This window comes from Diaphorina citri, unplaced genomic scaffold (assembly GCF_000475195.1).
Source record: "Diaphorina citri unplaced genomic scaffold, Diaci psyllid genome assembly version 1.1 scaffold1307, whole genome shotgun sequence".
Taxonomy (NCBI): Eukaryota; Metazoa; Arthropoda; class Insecta; order Hemiptera; family Psyllidae; genus Diaphorina; species Diaphorina citri.
Window position 1 is genome coordinate 47,186 of NW_007378736.1, and position 16,230 is coordinate 63,415.

At 38.4% G+C, this 16,230-nt stretch overlaps 3 protein-coding genes across 3 annotated transcripts; 1 reads left to right on the top strand and 2 right to left on the bottom strand.

Annotated features, from left to right (window-relative positions):
• Positions 1–904: 904 nt before the first annotated feature.
• Positions 905–4,320, top strand: LOC103515262 (tRNA (adenine(58)-N(1))-methyltransferase non-catalytic subunit TRM6). Its single transcript, XM_017446592.2, has 4 exons — positions 905–1,738; positions 1,887–2,336; positions 3,350–3,539; positions 4,315–4,320. The coding sequence occupies exons 1-4, from the start codon at positions 1,062–1,064 to the stop codon at positions 4,318–4,320; spliced, it is 1,323 nt and encodes a 440-aa protein (XP_017302081.1). The 5' UTR covers positions 905–1,061.
• Positions 3,846–9,523, bottom strand: LOC103515263. The gene is made up of 7 exons (XM_008480194.3): positions 8,831–9,523; positions 7,896–8,348; positions 7,333–7,472; positions 6,718–6,795; positions 5,162–5,268; positions 4,576–5,029; positions 3,846–4,446 (listed from the first exon to the last, which is right to left on the bottom strand). Exons 2-6 carry the CDS (start codon positions 8,114–8,116, stop codon positions 4,649–4,651), a joined length of 927 nt encoding a protein of 308 aa, XP_008478416.1. The 5' UTR covers positions 8,117–8,348; positions 8,831–9,523; the 3' UTR covers positions 3,846–4,446; positions 4,576–4,648.
• A 3,566-nt stretch (positions 9,524–13,089) lies between these two features.
• On the bottom strand, positions 13,090–15,333 carry LOC103515264 (vicilin-like seed storage protein At2g18540). Its single transcript, XM_017446593.1, has 3 exons — positions 15,262–15,333; positions 14,340–14,533; positions 13,090–13,264 (listed from the first exon to the last, which is right to left on the bottom strand). Exons 1-3 carry the CDS (start codon positions 15,331–15,333, stop codon positions 13,090–13,092), a joined length of 441 nt encoding a protein of 146 aa, XP_017302082.1.
• Between the last annotated feature and the right edge of the window lie 897 nt (positions 15,334–16,230).

The window sequence follows — 16,230 nt, forward strand, 5'->3', positions numbered from 1 at the left end:
CCAACTTTTAATAAATTAGTAGGTACTTGAGAAAAATTATTTCCATTCAAATAGGTATTTCTTTTTCTCGGTACAGTGGAAAAAAATATGTAAAGGTACCCATTTAATTGAAATTTCAATTTCAATAAATGAAAATAGGATTAAAATGGCATTTTTATTGAAATTAAATGTGAATACATTTTTTATTTCTTGAATCTTATATTGGTACTACCATAAAATAAATAAACAAACAAATCGACCGCGAAATTTCAAATTAGAACGTGGCGATTGTGACAAACTGCAGAGAGGGAAGAGCATTATTTTTAGGCTAAGTTTTGACATATTTTGACATTTTCAAGTGATTAAAAGTAATTTTACTTGTGATAAAAAGTAGTAATCAGTGTTGGCTTTACGAGATCAGCTGACATATTTTACTGATAAAATAGAAAGTGATACCAACTTGTAATAAATTAGTAGGTACTTGAGAAAAATTATTTCCATTCAAATAGGTAATTAGGTATATCTTTTTCTAGGTACAGTGGAAAAAAAATATGTAAAGGTACCCATTTAATTGAAATTTCAATTTCAATAAATGAAAATAGGATTAAAATGACATTTTTATTGAAATTAAATGTGAATACATTTTATATTTCTTGAATCTTATATTGGTACCACGTATCAACTTGTAATAAATTAGTAGGTACTTGAGAAAAATTATTTCCATTCAAATAGGTATTTCTTTTTCTAGGTACAGTGGAAAAAAATATGTAAAGGTACCCATTTAATTGAAATTTCAATTTTAATAAATGAAAATAGGATTAAAATGACATTTTTATTGAAATTAAATGTGAATACATTTTATATTTCTTGAATCTTATATTGGTACTACCATAAAATAAATAAACAAACAAATCGACCGCGAAATTTCAAATTAGAACGTGGCGATTGTGACAAACTGCTTGAGAGAGGGAATAGCATTATTTTTAGGCTAAGTTTTGACATAATTTGACATTTTCAAGTGATTAAAAGTAATTTTACTTGTGATAAAAAGTAGTAATCAGTGTTGGACATCTACAGAAACCATGAGCTCTGTTCCTGATAATTTGATCAAGGTAGGTGATTATGTTGTAGTACAGAGATGGAACTTTATGAAGATTATTCACCTAGGAGGAAACAAGGGCGATGACTTTGATGTAGTACTTGGCAATGACATTGTCAATATCAGAACTGCAGTGGACAAACCCTATTGGTCCACATTTAAAATAATTCCTGAAGTTAGTGTAAAAAAGTCCAAGAAACGCTTGTACAGGGCAGAAATATGTGACAAAAATGAGAACCCCAGATTGAGTGCGGAGATTATCAAAGATTTGTCAAGTGGATCTGATAATAGAGATATCAAAGATGATGGGAAATCTCAGAGTCTCTCCACAGAGAATATTCACGAGTTGAGAGATAGTGGAATACCAGCACAGGATATTGTGGAACAACTTGTAGAGAACAGTACAACATTCCAGAAGAAAACTGAGTTTGCACAGGAGAAGTATTTGTCCAAAAAGAAGAGAAAATATTTTGACTACATTCTTCTGAGACCTACAAGTTTGAGACTTATGATTGAAATAAATAATAAGAAGGACCCATCTAAATTTCTAGGTATGTCTATGGATACACTCTCACATATGACCACGGCATGTAATATTCAGCCTGGAGGGACTTATTTAACATATGAAAATGGCTGCTCTGGTATCATTTCAGCTATGATCTTGAACTCTTTGGACACAACAGGAAAAGTAGTTCAGATAAATGTCTATGGATACACTCTCACATATGACCACAGCATGTAATATTCAGCCTGGAGGTAATTATTTAACATATGAAAATGGCTGCTCTGGTATCATTTCAGCTATGATCTTGAACTCTTTGGACACAACAGGAAAAGTAGTTCAGATACATCCAGGTCCATATCCTCAAAAAAGTTCTGTTTTGTCTTTAAACCTGTCAAGTGAAAAACTCAATTGTTATGTTCCAATGTCAGTTAGAGACATCATTGAAGTTTGTAAATCTATCAAGGGACAAAAACTAATGGATGAATCATGTTCTCCCAAGAAAGACAGTATAACCCTGAATGGTATTGATAAAAAACTTGTAAAACAAGAAAGTCCCTTGGAATCTGATCAAAACAATATAAACTCAGAAAGTCTTAATTCAACAGGAAGTTCAGTTTTAGCTCATGATCTGGAACAATGTGAAATAAATGCCAGTCAGACCACTCCTTCAGGAACTACTGTCACATCAGATAAGAGTCCTAAAGCTAACCTAAAGAGGAAAAACAGTGATATCCAGTTGGACAATAACAAAAGGTCTTGTTATATCCAAAGTACTAATATCAAACAGCTTAGGAGTGGGCGCTTGAGTGACAAAATTTTCACTTGAGAAATCTCCAAAATCATCATCATCATCATCCTCCTCATCCAAATTTGTTTTAGTAGGAGGAAGTTCTGATACAGTTTGCCTATCTGATGTTGATTTAGAAGGAATGATATGTGGTACAGGTAAGCTATTAGGGTTTGGTACAGGCTGGTTGCTAAATTCTACAACACTACTGAAGTCTCCAAACTCATCCTCATCATCTTCATCAATATTCTCACTAATATCAGGTGCATTCTTGATTGATTGATTTTCAACAGCGTTGGCAATGCCTTCAGCTGAAATACTGGTGTCATCTCATCCAAATTTGTTTTAGCGGAAGGAAGTTCTGATACAGTTTGCCTATCTGATGTTGATTTAGAAGGAATGATATGTGGTACAGGTAAGCTACTAGGGTTTGGTACAGGCTGATTGCTAAATTCTACAACACTACTGAAGTCTCCAAACTCATCCTCATCATCTTCAATATTCTCACTAATATCAGGTGCATTCTTGATTGATTGATTTTCAACAGCGTTGGCAATGCCTTCAGCTGAAATACTGGTGTCATTGGTATCTAATTCCTTATTAAAACTTGCAGAGGGTACAGTGACGTGCTCAAAAGGTACATTGGTTGCACTTTCAAAATGACCGAAATCCGTTTCAAAACTATCTTCTTTGTTTTCGAAATGTATTTCGTCAACATCTAGAGGTGGAGGCAAAATTTTCTTATTTGCTGAATTACTGACGGAATCTTGTGTAATCACTATTTCATTGCTATCACAGATGTTTTGTTCACTGAATTCAAGCTCAATGTCTAAAGTTCAGTTTTAGCTCATGATCTGGAACAATGTGAAATAAATGCCAGTCAGACCACTCCTTCAGGAAATACTGTCACATCAGATAAGAGTCCTAAAGCTAACCTAAAGAGGAAAAACAGTGATATCCAGTTGGACAATAACAAAAGGTCTTGTTATGAATTTGATTCTTCTCGTAAGATACAAGTAGAAAATATTCTACTTAATAAAGTAGATGGATTAATTATTGTTTGTAAAGAGCACCCCCTGTCTGTTCTAACAGAGTTCATTCAGTATGTTGCACCTTCAAGACCAATCATTATCTACAGTTTGTATAGAGAACCTCTTGTAGAGCTTCAAGTAGAAAATATTCTACTTAATAAAGTAGATGGATTAATTATTGTTTGTAAAGAGCACCCCTTGTCTGTTCTAACAGAGTTCATTCAGTATGTTGCACCTTCAAGACCAATCATTATCTACAGTTTGTATAGAGAACCTCTTGTAGAGCTTTTCATGGAACTGAAGACTTCAAAGTTTCCTGTTATTAATGTTAGATTGACAGAATCTTTTCTCCGATCTTATCAAGTTTTACCTGACCGCACCCATCCTCATATGTCTATGACAAGTACAGGGGGCTATCTATTAACGGCAACTGTTATTGAAAAATGAATTGTTAAAAATATACTAAATATTAATGTTTACTTGTGTATTTATGCATATTGCATAAAATCTAAAGAGTATCTGTACTTTTTTAAGGGCTACATACTAAATTCATTTCAGCTTCTGAAAAATAGAAAAGTAAAAAAAGAACAAAAACAATACAGTCTGTAGTATAGTAAAATAAGTAATAATTGGGTATAATAGGTCGAACTTGAAGTAACTTTTTATATTAGATAACAAAATTAAAACAAATCTCAAAATAATGAAGGTATAAAAAGAATAGGTTTCTCTGGCATCTTTAAAAAATCCAGACATTTGTATCTTTTTACTGTACTTATATCTATGAGGAAATAAAACATGCTTATAAGTTTCGAGTGTACATTCATTGTACATTTGATCAGGCTGTGATATAAAGTCTTTTAATTTTAACAGTGCCTGAACTAAATTGTTAACTACTTTTAGGATTCTCATTCAGAAATGAATTTGGCACATTGTATACTTCGGTTTAAACAAGGGGTTTGTTGTCATAGAAGACTTGAAGCTGAGAATTTGGTCGAGATTCTAGTTTGATCTGAATTAGGTACATAGAAAACGAGAATAAATTCTCCTCGCTGTTATCTGTCGAGTTATTTGATGAGAAAATAGGAATTTTAGAATAATAAAACTTCATTATAAGAACTTTACTCGAGGGGCAGCTCCTCTCGTATATCCAGGGTGTGCAACCAGTTAAATATACCTCGCTGTTATCTGTCGAATTATTTGATTAGAAAATAGAAATTTTAGAATAATAAAACTTCATTATAAGAACTTTATTCGAGGGGCAGCTCCTCTCGTATATCCAGGGTGTGCAACCAGTTAAATATCATCATGTTTCGATCGTATTTGGACAGTGGAACCCCACGCTCTCGGTCGATATCTTTCTCGGAGAGGTTCCCTATCTTGGGTATCCCTTTCATTGTGATGTTCTTTAGGTATTTGTTGTTGTTATGGAGGGAGCTACTCGCGCAGGTACCAGGTACAGAGAGAAGGTTGGCATCTCCACCGCTAGGGGAGGCTGCTGTGCCGGAGAGGCTGAGGGAGGCCGCTTTGGCTTGCACCTCGAGGCGGTCCAGGTTGAATTCACTCTGCGAGAGCCGCTCCAAGGCCATGTATGTGGTCAGCAAGCGCCGTCGAATGTACGTTTGTCGGACCTGACACAGAGAGAAAGTGGTTAGGTATGATTAGATCAGAAATGGATGGGGGGTTCCTCCTCTCTCCCATGCGGAAGTTAGACTTGTGCAAATATTTACTCTTACCTCTCACACCCTCATGTACATGCTCACCTGTTGAGAGTGGGTGTATTTGCCTCCTTGTTTGAACTCTGTGTGGTTAGAAACTTGATGACCTTGAGCATGGTGATGCTGGAAGGGGCGATTTTTCAGTGGAGATGCTGGAAGAGGTCATTTTTAGTCGTGGAGGATTTAGTAAGTGGGGCAATAACTCACTCACTCCGATGGCGTATGAGAGTTATGTGAATCCCGTGCCGACCGGACTGCTTGCCTCTAAAGAACTCTATGTTGTGTCAACTGCTCCCAGTTGTTCAGCCCCCATCTGTTGCATAGTCTTTTCATCTCATTGTTCCGGCAACTACATACAATGTGGGGCAATGGATAATTAGTGGAGGTGTTTGTTTAACGCAATGTTTCTCAAAGTTGTTGCCACTGCGGCACACTTCTCATGACTCTAATCTTTCCGCGGCACCCCCTTCCCCCTAACTTGTTGTTGTCCCCCCAAGTCAGCCTAGTTAGTTTGGAGAGTAGCGCGTCTGTTTTGTAAGTGCTGGGTCGCGAGTTCAATTTTACCACGGTGGAATTTTATCCTAAACAAATAAGGTTCGTCATGGAATGGCTGGCTTTCCCTTATCCTGTCCTATCTTCGATTTCGGGACAATAAGAGCTATGTTCCCCTTTCCCTCTATCAAACCTCTCGTATACCTACGTAGCTCTCAAATTTGTCAGGAACTTGTGATTTGTCCTGAACACGAAAATAGGATAGATATAGCTCTCAATCGATGTTGCAAATCTTTTCGCAACCCATTGTAATTTGTCAGGAACTTGTGATTTGTCCTGAACACGAAAATAGGATAGATATAGCTCTCAATCGATGTTGCAAATCTTTTCGCAACCCAGAACCCAGGCCCTCCTATGTTGTAAACGATCTCCTTACCACTGGACCATGCTCCTATTCTGATACTTGATTGATTGACGACCTACATAGGTACTCTAGGGTATCAGGTGACACCCTCTGGTTTTTTATTCAAAATACGTAAACACAATGTTATTTTCACACATCATGAAATGCTTACCACATGTCTTCTGTAATGTTAACCTGGTGTAATGTTACTTATTTGGTGTCAAGTTGTCAACCACCGTCCCAACCACAGTACAAGCTGGTACACGGTGCACATTTGGTCAATCAGCGAAACAAGAACTTATTTACTGGTTGAGTAGTGGATGTTAAAATATAATAATTTGCATAAAAATTGTAACTATTCAAAACAATAATACCTAGTCGGCAAAAGTTAGGGTAAATTTAAGAGAAAGAAGTTTTTTGCCCTATACTAACTCTAAAGGTTTTTTCCCTAAGAGGTTTGATAGTGGGAACTGTAACAATGGTTGAGTAATGAGTAGTGGATGTAAAAAATAATGATTTGCACAAAAAAGTACCATTCAAAACAGTATCTAATACCTAGTCGGCAATACCCATTCGGCAAAAATTGGGATAAAGTTAAGAGAAGTTTTTTGCTCTATACCAACTGTAAAAATGTTTTTCCCCAAGAGGTTTGATAGTAAGAACTGTGACAAACAGGGCCGTATGGATTTTGTCAAGGGGGAGGGGCATTGAAGATGCTCTAGGAGGTATCCACTCCGCTGTACAGCACTCAATGCCAGCTCGGAAATAGCGGGTCGACCTAGACCTGTGGATGTGAAAGGGATGAAATAAACTTAGGGGATTAAAAGAAAAACAGAGGTTTGATAGAGGGAACTGTAACTGTTAAGGTCTTATCGTCCCGAAATCGAAGAGAGAAGGGACACAGGATAGGAGAAAGCCAGCCGGTTAAGGTCTTATCGTCCCGAAATCGCAGAGAGAAGGGGCACAGGATAGGAGAAAGCCAGCCGTTCCGAGAATAGTTTGTAAAGGTGTGTCCAAAGTCCAAACAGTCGACTGGCCGTCGATCGACGAAGTAAATCTATGTTTTTTTTTTTAACAAGTTTCCATTTATATTTGATCGACAAAAAACTCAGAACATACATTTTTCTTATAAATGGTATACCCATCCGTATAAGCAGAGCTTGTACCATGTTGTCAAGGCAATGTGGACGGTTCAGTCGATGTCGATCGATGGCCGGTGGACTATGTGTGGACACACCTTTAGAGGCTTAAATTTTTGCATATACATATTCTGACTTTTTGTTTTACACTATGGACGTTAGTTGCTAGCGCTAAACTTTACCATGGTCTGTGCGATCCAACTGACTAATATCACTTGTGCTGAAACTTTTCTGAATGCCTAGAGCGGAGGAGAGAGCTGCACAACTTCGGATGACTTCATTCTCTTCCTCAAACCATTGAGCTTCCGGGATATCTGGAGGTCTGCGAAAAACAAAGAATAAAAGTGTTACTAGCGTTGTATAAATTCCCACCCGGGGCGGATTTTATCCTGAAGGGATAATGTTCGATCCCGGAACGGCTGGCTTTCTCCTATCCTGCCTTCCTTCTCTCTTAGATTTCGGGACGATAAGACATTAACAGCTACAGTTCCCTCTATCAGATGTTCGATCTCGGAACGGCTGGCTTTCTCCTATCCTGCCTTCCTTCTCTTTTCGATTTCGGGACGATAAGACATTAACAGTTACAGTTCCCTCTATCAAACCTCTTGAAAAAAAAAAAATCAATCTCTCCTCTACCCTCTTTCTGCCCTCACCAATCCTACGTTCCTTCTTTGTTTACTGTTAACAAAAGGTCAAATATTCCCAAGTATTGGACGGAGGGCTGAAAAGTCCCTTTAGATCTCACCTGGAGCTCTTGGAATCTGGATTGGGACTTGGACCGCGGACCGAGGCTAGACTGTCCGGATAGGCTCTGAATGTGACAAGACGCACGCCTCTCGTGTCAAGACTTTGTGTTGAAGAGACAGAAAACAGACTCAGGTCTGTAGTGATGGACTCGTGGCTGGGAGATCGTAGCATTCGACAGTCGACGGTAAGGGTGGGTGTTTGGGCAGGGTTTGACGTCATGGCGTTGGGCTGGGGATGTAGTTTGGACTGGAGATGAAGTTTGGGCTGGAGATGTAGTTTTGGCTGGAGATGAAGTTTTGGCTGGAGATGTAGTTTGAGAACTGGAGGTTAAGTTTGGACCGGATTATGATTGGCGGGCGAGGACTCTTGAGAGGTTAGGCTGGCGATTTTCCTTGTAACTTATGAAGAACAATTCCTATAATTAAAGGATTTGGGTGGGATTTGTGATGATCTGAACTAAAGGATAGGATGAACTTAAGTAACTAAGGTTTGTGCTAGTAGCTAGTATGTACCTATGTATATGGCTAGATTTTTTATCAGTTTTATATTGTTTTAGCTTCCAAGTTCCTTTCAAAATGACATAACGACGCTTTTGTGTCGTAAGCAGTCAGCAGATGTTGAGAATAAATACAGCACTTAATATTTGTAGTAAGGTTCTTTTTCGGATGTTTGTTATGTTAGGTATTTAAAATTTCAATTGTGTACTAAAAATGTTTGTCTACTTAATGACATATATGTACATTGTCGAAAAAATTCTTCCACTTGAAATAAACTCTAAAACACAGTTACTTTCACAGGGAGAAAAAACACAGCTCGAACAAACTTGTTACATAATAGTCCAATAAAAAATTCCACGCACAACAAAATTGTTCGGAATATATTTTATGAAATTTTCCTCACAAAAGTGGAAAACTAAAACACAGAACGCCACACCTGAACTAAAGGATAGGATGAACTTAAGTAACTAAGGTTTGTGCTAGTATGTATATGGCTAGATTTTTTAATCAGTTTTATATTGATTTAGCTTCCAAGTTTCTTTCAAAATGATATAACGAAGCCTTTGTGTCGTAAGCAGATGTTGAGAATAAATACAGCACTTAATATTTTTTGTAGTAAGGTTCTTTTTCGGATGTTTGTTATGTTATTTAAAATTTCAATTGTTTACTAAAAATGTTTGTCTACTTAATGACATATATGTACATATTATGTACATTGTCGAAAAAATTCTTCCACTTGAAATAAACTCCAAAACACAGTTGCTTTCACAAGGAGAAAAAACACAGATCGAACAAACTTGTTACATAATAGTCCAATGAAAAATTCCACGCACAACAAAATTGTTCGGAATATATTTTATGAAATTTTCCTCACAAAAGTGGAAAACTAAAACACAGAACGCCACAAATTAAAATTACACACAGTATAAAAAATTGAACTTTAAAGATGCTGATGGCCGCAATTTTTCCACTTGTTAGAAGAACAATATCTTGACGTATTGGTGGTGTTCAATCAATAGTCTTTTTGTTCATATAATTTTTCTCAAATAATAAAAGATGTATTATTTATTCATCTTGTTTTTCACATTAGAAAACTCGAATACCTCGTATAAATCCCATGTGGCAAAGAAGGACTCTGAAGCTTTCGAAAGCCACCCTCTTCCCCCTCAGATCTTGCGCAGGCGTCCCCAAATCTACTCCCTCTTCCTAAAGCTCCCCCAAATATGAATTTGGAAAGGCAGGTGTGCTGATAGACGAAATTCGAAAGCCCGATCGAGTGTAATTAATAAAAAGAGAAAATTTTCTATATTTGTTGATCATTTTTCGTAAAAATCATCGAAATCGGGCGAACCTTTCTAGAGTTATGGCGAGAGAAACAAGAGAAAAATCGGTAATCCAAAACTCAAACTCATTTCATTAGTCTAAAATAACTGTGATATTTGTGATGAAATTGAGTTCATCATGGTGTTATTATGTAGAGGTGGGTTCGTCTGCTTACCCGCAATTTTTCAGAGCAGGTGCCCTAACAAATATGTAAACAGGGTGGGGCAGGGTGCTCAAAAACTCCAAGCACGTTTCAAGTATTTTAATTGAGTTTCGCTATGATGTATGGTGATCCGCGTGTCACCCTTTAAATTATTCTAGCTAATAGGTAACCGTGCCAGTTTTAAAAGGATTCATACTTTTCTTAAGGGGGTTAATGGAGGGAACTGGAAAAACGGTGGTTTTACTGTGCCGAAATCGAGAGAAGGAAGACAGGATGCAAAGTTAACTTTTCCGAGAGCAAAAACCTTATCTGTTTAGGATGAATTTCGCCCCGGGTTGGCATTGAACCCGCGACCTAGCAGTTTCTAGGATGTCGCATATCTTGAACTGCATCTGATTGACAAGTGTTGAAAGGTACTGCTGACTGGTACATACGTATATCTATCGACACATCTATTAAGGAGCGCGGTAGCGCTCCGCCCCGCCAAGTCAAGAAAGTTTGATTTCATATTATTTGTTGAATTTTATTTGGAAGATTCCACTTTACCCAGAATTTTTGAACATGATTGTGTATTCGCGGCGTATGTTTATAGTCAAGTCCATTCTGTTGTATGTATTGCATAGCTTCCATGTACTCCGCCTTATACATGTCTTCTACCCTATTTTATCCCTTACCATCTACCTCAGTTCCCCCTCCTTTCTTGAATAGCATGGGTTCATTTTCATAGCCTATTCCCCCCGGCTTCTCTCTTCCCACCACCATCTAATTCCCTTCTATCTTCCCTCTCACCCTCCTACTTCTCACCCTCCCCTTCTCCTTCTTTCTCACTCCTCTACCCTTTTCTCATCTCTTTTTCCCCTCTCCTCTTTCTCCTTCTCTCTCTCTTCTTCCTTCCTACTTTCTCATATCCTCTACAGTCTACCCTTTCTCACCCTGACCCTCTCTTCTCCTCCTCCTCCCTCTCTCTGCACCACCCTTCCTACTTTCTAACCTCTCTACCCCCTTCTCACCTCCTTTTCCCTTTCCTCTCACCCACCCCTTCTCATTTCTCACCTTCTCTACCCCCTTTCTACCCTCACCTTTCTCACCCTCCTCTCTCCCATGCGGAAGTAGGTAGACATGTGCAAATATTTACTCTTACCTCTCACACCCTCATGTACATGCTCACCTGTTGAGAGTGGGTGTATTTGCCTCCTTGTTTTTAATAAAAAGAGAAAATTTTCTATATTTGTTGATCATTTTTCGTAAAAATCATCGAAATCGGGCGAACCTTTCTAGAGTTATGGCGAGAGAAACAAGAGAAAAATCGGTAATCCAAAACTCAAACTCATTTCAAAATAAAAAGAGAAAAATTTTCTTTATGTGTTCATCATTTTTCGTAAAAATCATTGAAATCGGGCGAACCTTTCTAGAGTTATGGCGAGAAAAACAAGAGAAAAATCGGTAATCCAAAACTCAAACTCATTTCATTAGTCTAAAATAACTGTGATATTTGTGATGAAATTGAGTTCATCATGGTGTTATTATGTAGAGGTGGGTTCGTCTGCTTACCCGCAATTTTTCAGAGCAGGTGCTCATTTCATTAGTCTAAAATAACCGTGATATTTGTGATGAAATTGAGTTCATCATGGTGTTATTATGTAGAGGTGGGTTCGTCTGCTTACCCGCAATTTTTCAGAGCAGGTGCCCTAACAAATATGTAAACAGGGTGGGGCAGGGTGCTCAAAAACTCCAAGCACGTTTCAAGTATTTTAAAACTCATTTCATTAGTCTAAAATAACTGTGATATTTGTGATGAAATTGGGTTCATCATGGTGTTATTATGTAGAGGTGGGTTCGTCTGCTTACCCACAATTTTTCAGAGCAGGTGCCCTAACAAATATGTAAACAGGGTGGGGCAGGGTGCTCAAAAACTCCAAGCACGTTTCAAGTATTTTAATTGAGTTTCGCTATGATGTATGGTGATCCGCGTGTCACCCTTTAAATTAGTCTAGCTAATAGGTAACCGTGCCAGTTTTAAAAGGATTCATACTTTTCTTAAGGGGGTTAATGGAGGTAAGTGGAAAAACAGTGGTTTTACTGTGCCGAAATCGAGAGAAGGAAGACAGGATGCAAAGCTAACTTTTCCGAGAACAAAAACCGTATCTGTTTAGGATGAATTTCGCCCCGGGTTGGCATTGAACCCGCGACCTAGCAGGTTCTAGGATGTCGCATATCTTGAACTGCATCTGATTGACAAGTGTTGAAAGGTACTGCTGACTGGTACATACGTATATCTATCGACACATCTATTTCATATTATTTGTTGAATTTTATTTGGAAGATTCCAGTTTACCCAGAATTTTTGAACATGATTGTGTGTTCGCGGCGTATGATTATAGTCAAGTCCATTCTGTTGTATTTATTGCATAGCTTCCATGTACTCCGCCTTATACATGTCTTCTACCCTATTTTATCCCTTACCATCTATCTCAGTTTCCCTTCCTTTCTTGAATAGCATGGGTTCATTTTCATAGCCTATTCCCCCGGCTTCTCTCTTCCCACCACCATCTAATTCCCTTCTATCCTCCCTCTCACCCTCCTTCCTCTCCTTCTCACCCACCCCTTCTCCTTCATTCTCACTCCTCTACCCCTTTCTCATCTCTTTTTCCCCTCTCCTCTTTTTCCTTCTCTCTCTCTCTTCTTCCTTCCTACTTTCTCACCTCCTCTACAGTCTACCCTTTCTCACCCTGACCCTCCCTTCTCCTCCTCCTCCCTCTCTCTGTACCACCCTTCCTACTTTCTAACGGTTAGAATCTAACCTCTCCCCTTCCTCTCCTTCTCACCCACCCCTTCTCCTTCTTTCTCACTCCTCTACCCCTTTCTCATCTCCTTTTCCCCTCTCCTCTTTCTCCTTCTCTCTCTCTCTTCTTCCTTCCTACTTTCTCACCTCCTCTACAGTCTACCCTTTCTGCCTTTCTCACCCTGACCCTCCCTTCTCCTCCTCCTCCCTCTCTCTGTACCACCCTTCCTACTTTCTAACGGTTAGAATCTAACCTCTCTGTAATTGGGTATTTAATGTTTACCTGTTTGTTTTTAACATTTTATAAGTGTGTAAATCACGAAAATATTTACCTATTCAATTTCCATGAACATTGTAACTTCTTGGTTTCGTTTTTGTTCTGAAAGTAAATTCGATCATAATAATGAGGTCTAAATCTAAATGAGGTCTAAATCAACTCTCTAGGTGGATGTTTAGAACACTTGTGTTTCTCGTCCAGTAAATTCTGGAGGTGTAGTCTCTCCTCAATCATATCCAGCCACTCCATGAAGGCATGATTGGATTCGTACAGCTGATTGTCTCGCATGCGAGCTCGTGTCTCCATGGCCAGCTCTTTGGCTCTTCTGAAACGGAAAACATGTGGTTGAGGATGAAAAAAAAAACCTTTGGAGTTTGGATACTTTTTGAACATTTAGTTTGAATACTTGGAAACTCTAAGTTTTGGATATTCAAGTGTAAGTAAGCGCTTATTGACGTACCTATGTATCTAAAGAAACTAAGAGAGTAATATCAAATTTCATCAGATGTTAACGCTAAACTGAAAAAGGATGAAAATTAGTCAGAATTTCCGCGCATGAAAAGAATTTGAATCCCCTTCTGAAACAGAAAACATGTGGTTGAGGACGAAAAGAAACCTTTGGAGTTTGGATACTTTTTGAACATTTGGATATTCAAGTGTAAGTAAGCGCTTATTGACGTAGGTATGTATCTAAATAAAGTAAGAGAGTACCTACCTAATATCAAATTTCATCAGATGTTAACGCTAAACTGAAAAAGGATGAAAATTAGTCAGAATTTCCGCGCATGAAAAGAATTTGAATCCAGCACCTCCTAGTCCGGAGTCAAAGCTCTTAACCACTCTTCCATATGCGGACCTAAATTTCATCCCTGTGGTGCGGTGCGTTACCTTCAGTTAAATAGTAGGTAAATGCGGAAACACCTCAAAATTCTGTTTCACATTAATATAGGCCGGGCGTGGCTTCGAACTTTTGACGTTCCTACGCCTCCCGCAAGCTTGATTGAAAGTATTTACTTCGTCTAACATCATCTACTTTGATTCCACCAGAGAAAGAAGTGTGATGTCCTACCTACGCTAAACTGAAAAAGGATGAAAATAATTCAGAATTTCCGCGCATGAAAAGAATTTTAATCCAGCACCTCCTAGTCCGGAGTCAAAGCTCTTAACCACTCTTCCATATTGCGGACCTAAATTTCATCCCTGTGGTGCGGTGCGTTACCTTCAGTTAAATAGTAGGTAAATGCGGAAACACCTCAAAATTCTGTTTCACATTAATATAGGCCGGGCGTGGCTTCGAACTTTTGACGTTCCTACGCCTCCCGCAAGCTTGATTGTAAGTATTTACTTCGTCTAACATCATCTACTTTGATTCCACCAGAGAAAGAAGTGTGATGTCCTACCTAGAGCGTTTTATCTGCTCCCTCAGGGCCTGCTCTTTCTTCTGCTTCCAATACCTGAAGGAAGCGTCGGCATTTCGATGACGCTCCTCGACTTGCAAAACTTCCCTCATCTTTTGCTCCTTCTGTTGTTTTTCTCGCTGCTGCTTTTTCCGGCGCATCTCTTCCTCCGTTTTCCGTTTCCATAGATTGTACGCCTGAGGACAGAAGATTCAAAAGTACATACTCGTAGATAAAATCAACTAATCGATTCCTAATTGGTGTACTTTCTCTGATTCTTCAACTGAATAGATTTCCTAAAATCACACTGGGAAGATTCAAAAGTACCTACTCGTAGATAAAATCAACTAATCGATTCCTAATTGGTGTACTTTCTCTGATTCTTCAACTGAATAGATTTCCTAAAATCACACTGGTGAACTCGACCCACTAGTACCTAATTACCTATACAGTCTCATGTAGAAAATTATCAATTAACAGTGAAAAATGTGGCACACTGTCCAGCAAGAATTAATTATTTTTCAACATTTCGTTTGCCTCTGTGGTGGGTCAGAAATGGACGATATGAATTTTATTAAGGCGATTGAACCGTGATTCCGAATTCCGATTACGGAGTATGGAGGTAGTATATCTGCGGACCTGCCTAATTAATTAGGCACACCAACACCATACTGTCTAGGTCTAGATCACTATTTGAAATGTGGTATACTGCCCAGCAAGAATTAATTATTTTTCAACATTTCGTTTGCCTCTGTGGTGGGTCAGAATTGGACGATATGAATTAGGGCGATTGAACCGTGATTCCGAATTCCGATTACGGAGCATGGAGGTAGTATATCTGCGGACCTGCCTAATTAATTAGGCACACCAACACCATACTGTCTAGGTCTAGATCACTATTTAGCTACGGTATTCCAAGTCTCGCAAGGAATGTACTGGAGTGGAAGATGCATTCCAAAACCCAAGCACCCAGCATGTAAGGTAGCATTGGCCACATGATTTGTGTGACTGAGCATGAATGCGCTTGAATATTGACACTGTTAAGAAACTGTCATGCTAGCCTGACTCGGGCAACCTTAAACCAAGTGACTGACTTGATATTTTCGTTATGATTTAGTAACTAAAACACTATTTAACAACAAAAAATAAAAACTGTTCTCATTACGGAGAAAAAAAAATCATACATGAAATGTACTTTTATGTCTGAGCCAGGCTTGAAATCAGGAAGTACTGCGACATAGTATGTCCTGTTCGTGATGTAGGTATGTCCTCATGAGACGTATGTTGAGATACATGTCATTTGGTAATTGGCCTTGTGATACGAGGCTTGAAAATAGATAAGGGAAGTCACTGAAGTAGTATACTTTGAATTGGGTCCTCGATGTACAAACGAGAGTAGTAGGTAAACCAGTGGATGAACTACAATAAAATACTAGTAGAATGACAATAATAAAAACACCATTGACGAAAGGACATTGGCATTATTTTGACTTAAAATTTCAAAGTCCTAAAGTGCGTCTCCATAATAGACCGCGCGGCAGCGTTTCTAAACACGTCATACATGAAATGTACTTTTATCTCTGAGCCAGGCTTGAAATCAGGAAGTACTGCGACGTAGTATGTCCTGTTTGTGATGTAGGATGTAGGTATGTCCTCATGAGACGTATGTTGAGACACATGTCATTTGGTAATTGGCCTTGTGATACGAAGCTTGAAAATAGATAAGGGAAATCACTGAAGAAGTATACTTTGAATTGGGTCCTCGATGTACAAACGAGAGTAGTAGACCAATGGATGAACTACAATAAAATACTAGTAGAATGATAATAATAAAAACACCATTGACAAAATGACATTGGCATTATTTTGACTTAAAATTTCAAAGTCCTAAAGT

Coding starts and splice junctions, on each gene's coding strand:
- LOC103515262 (XM_017446592.2), top strand. CDS start 1,062: ATGAGCTCTGTTCCTGATAATTTGATCAAGGTAGGTGATTATGTTGTA. Junction 1,739..1,886: donor GGTATCATTTCAGCTATGAT/CTTGAACTCTTT, acceptor TTCAGCTATGAT/CTTGAACTCTTTGGACACAA. Junction 2,337..3,349: donor CAGTTGGACAATAACAAAAG/GTCTTGTTATAT, acceptor CAATAACAAAAG/GTCTTGTTATGAATTTGATT.
- LOC103515263 (XM_008480194.3), bottom strand. CDS start 8,116: ATGACGTCAAACCCTGCCCAAACACCCACCCTTACCGTCGACTGTCGA. Junction 7,473..7,895: donor CCAGATTCCAAGAGCTCCAG/GTGAGATCTAAA, acceptor TGTTTTTCGCAG/ACCTCCAGATATCCCGGAAG. Junction 5,030..5,161: donor AATACACCCACTCTCAACAG/GTGAGCATGTAC, acceptor TCTCTGTGTCAG/GTCCGACAAACGTACATTCG.
- LOC103515264 (XM_017446593.1), bottom strand. CDS start 15,333: ATGTGGCCAATGCTACCTTACATGCTGGGTGCTTGGGTTTTGGAATGC. Junction 14,534..15,261: donor TCCACTCCAGTACATTCCTT/GCGAGACTTGGA, acceptor TTCTGTCCTCAG/GCGTACAATCTATGGAAACG. Junction 13,265..14,339: donor GAGCAGATAAAACGCTCTAG/GTAGGACATCAC, acceptor TTTCCGTTTCAG/AAGAGCCAAAGAGCTGGCCA.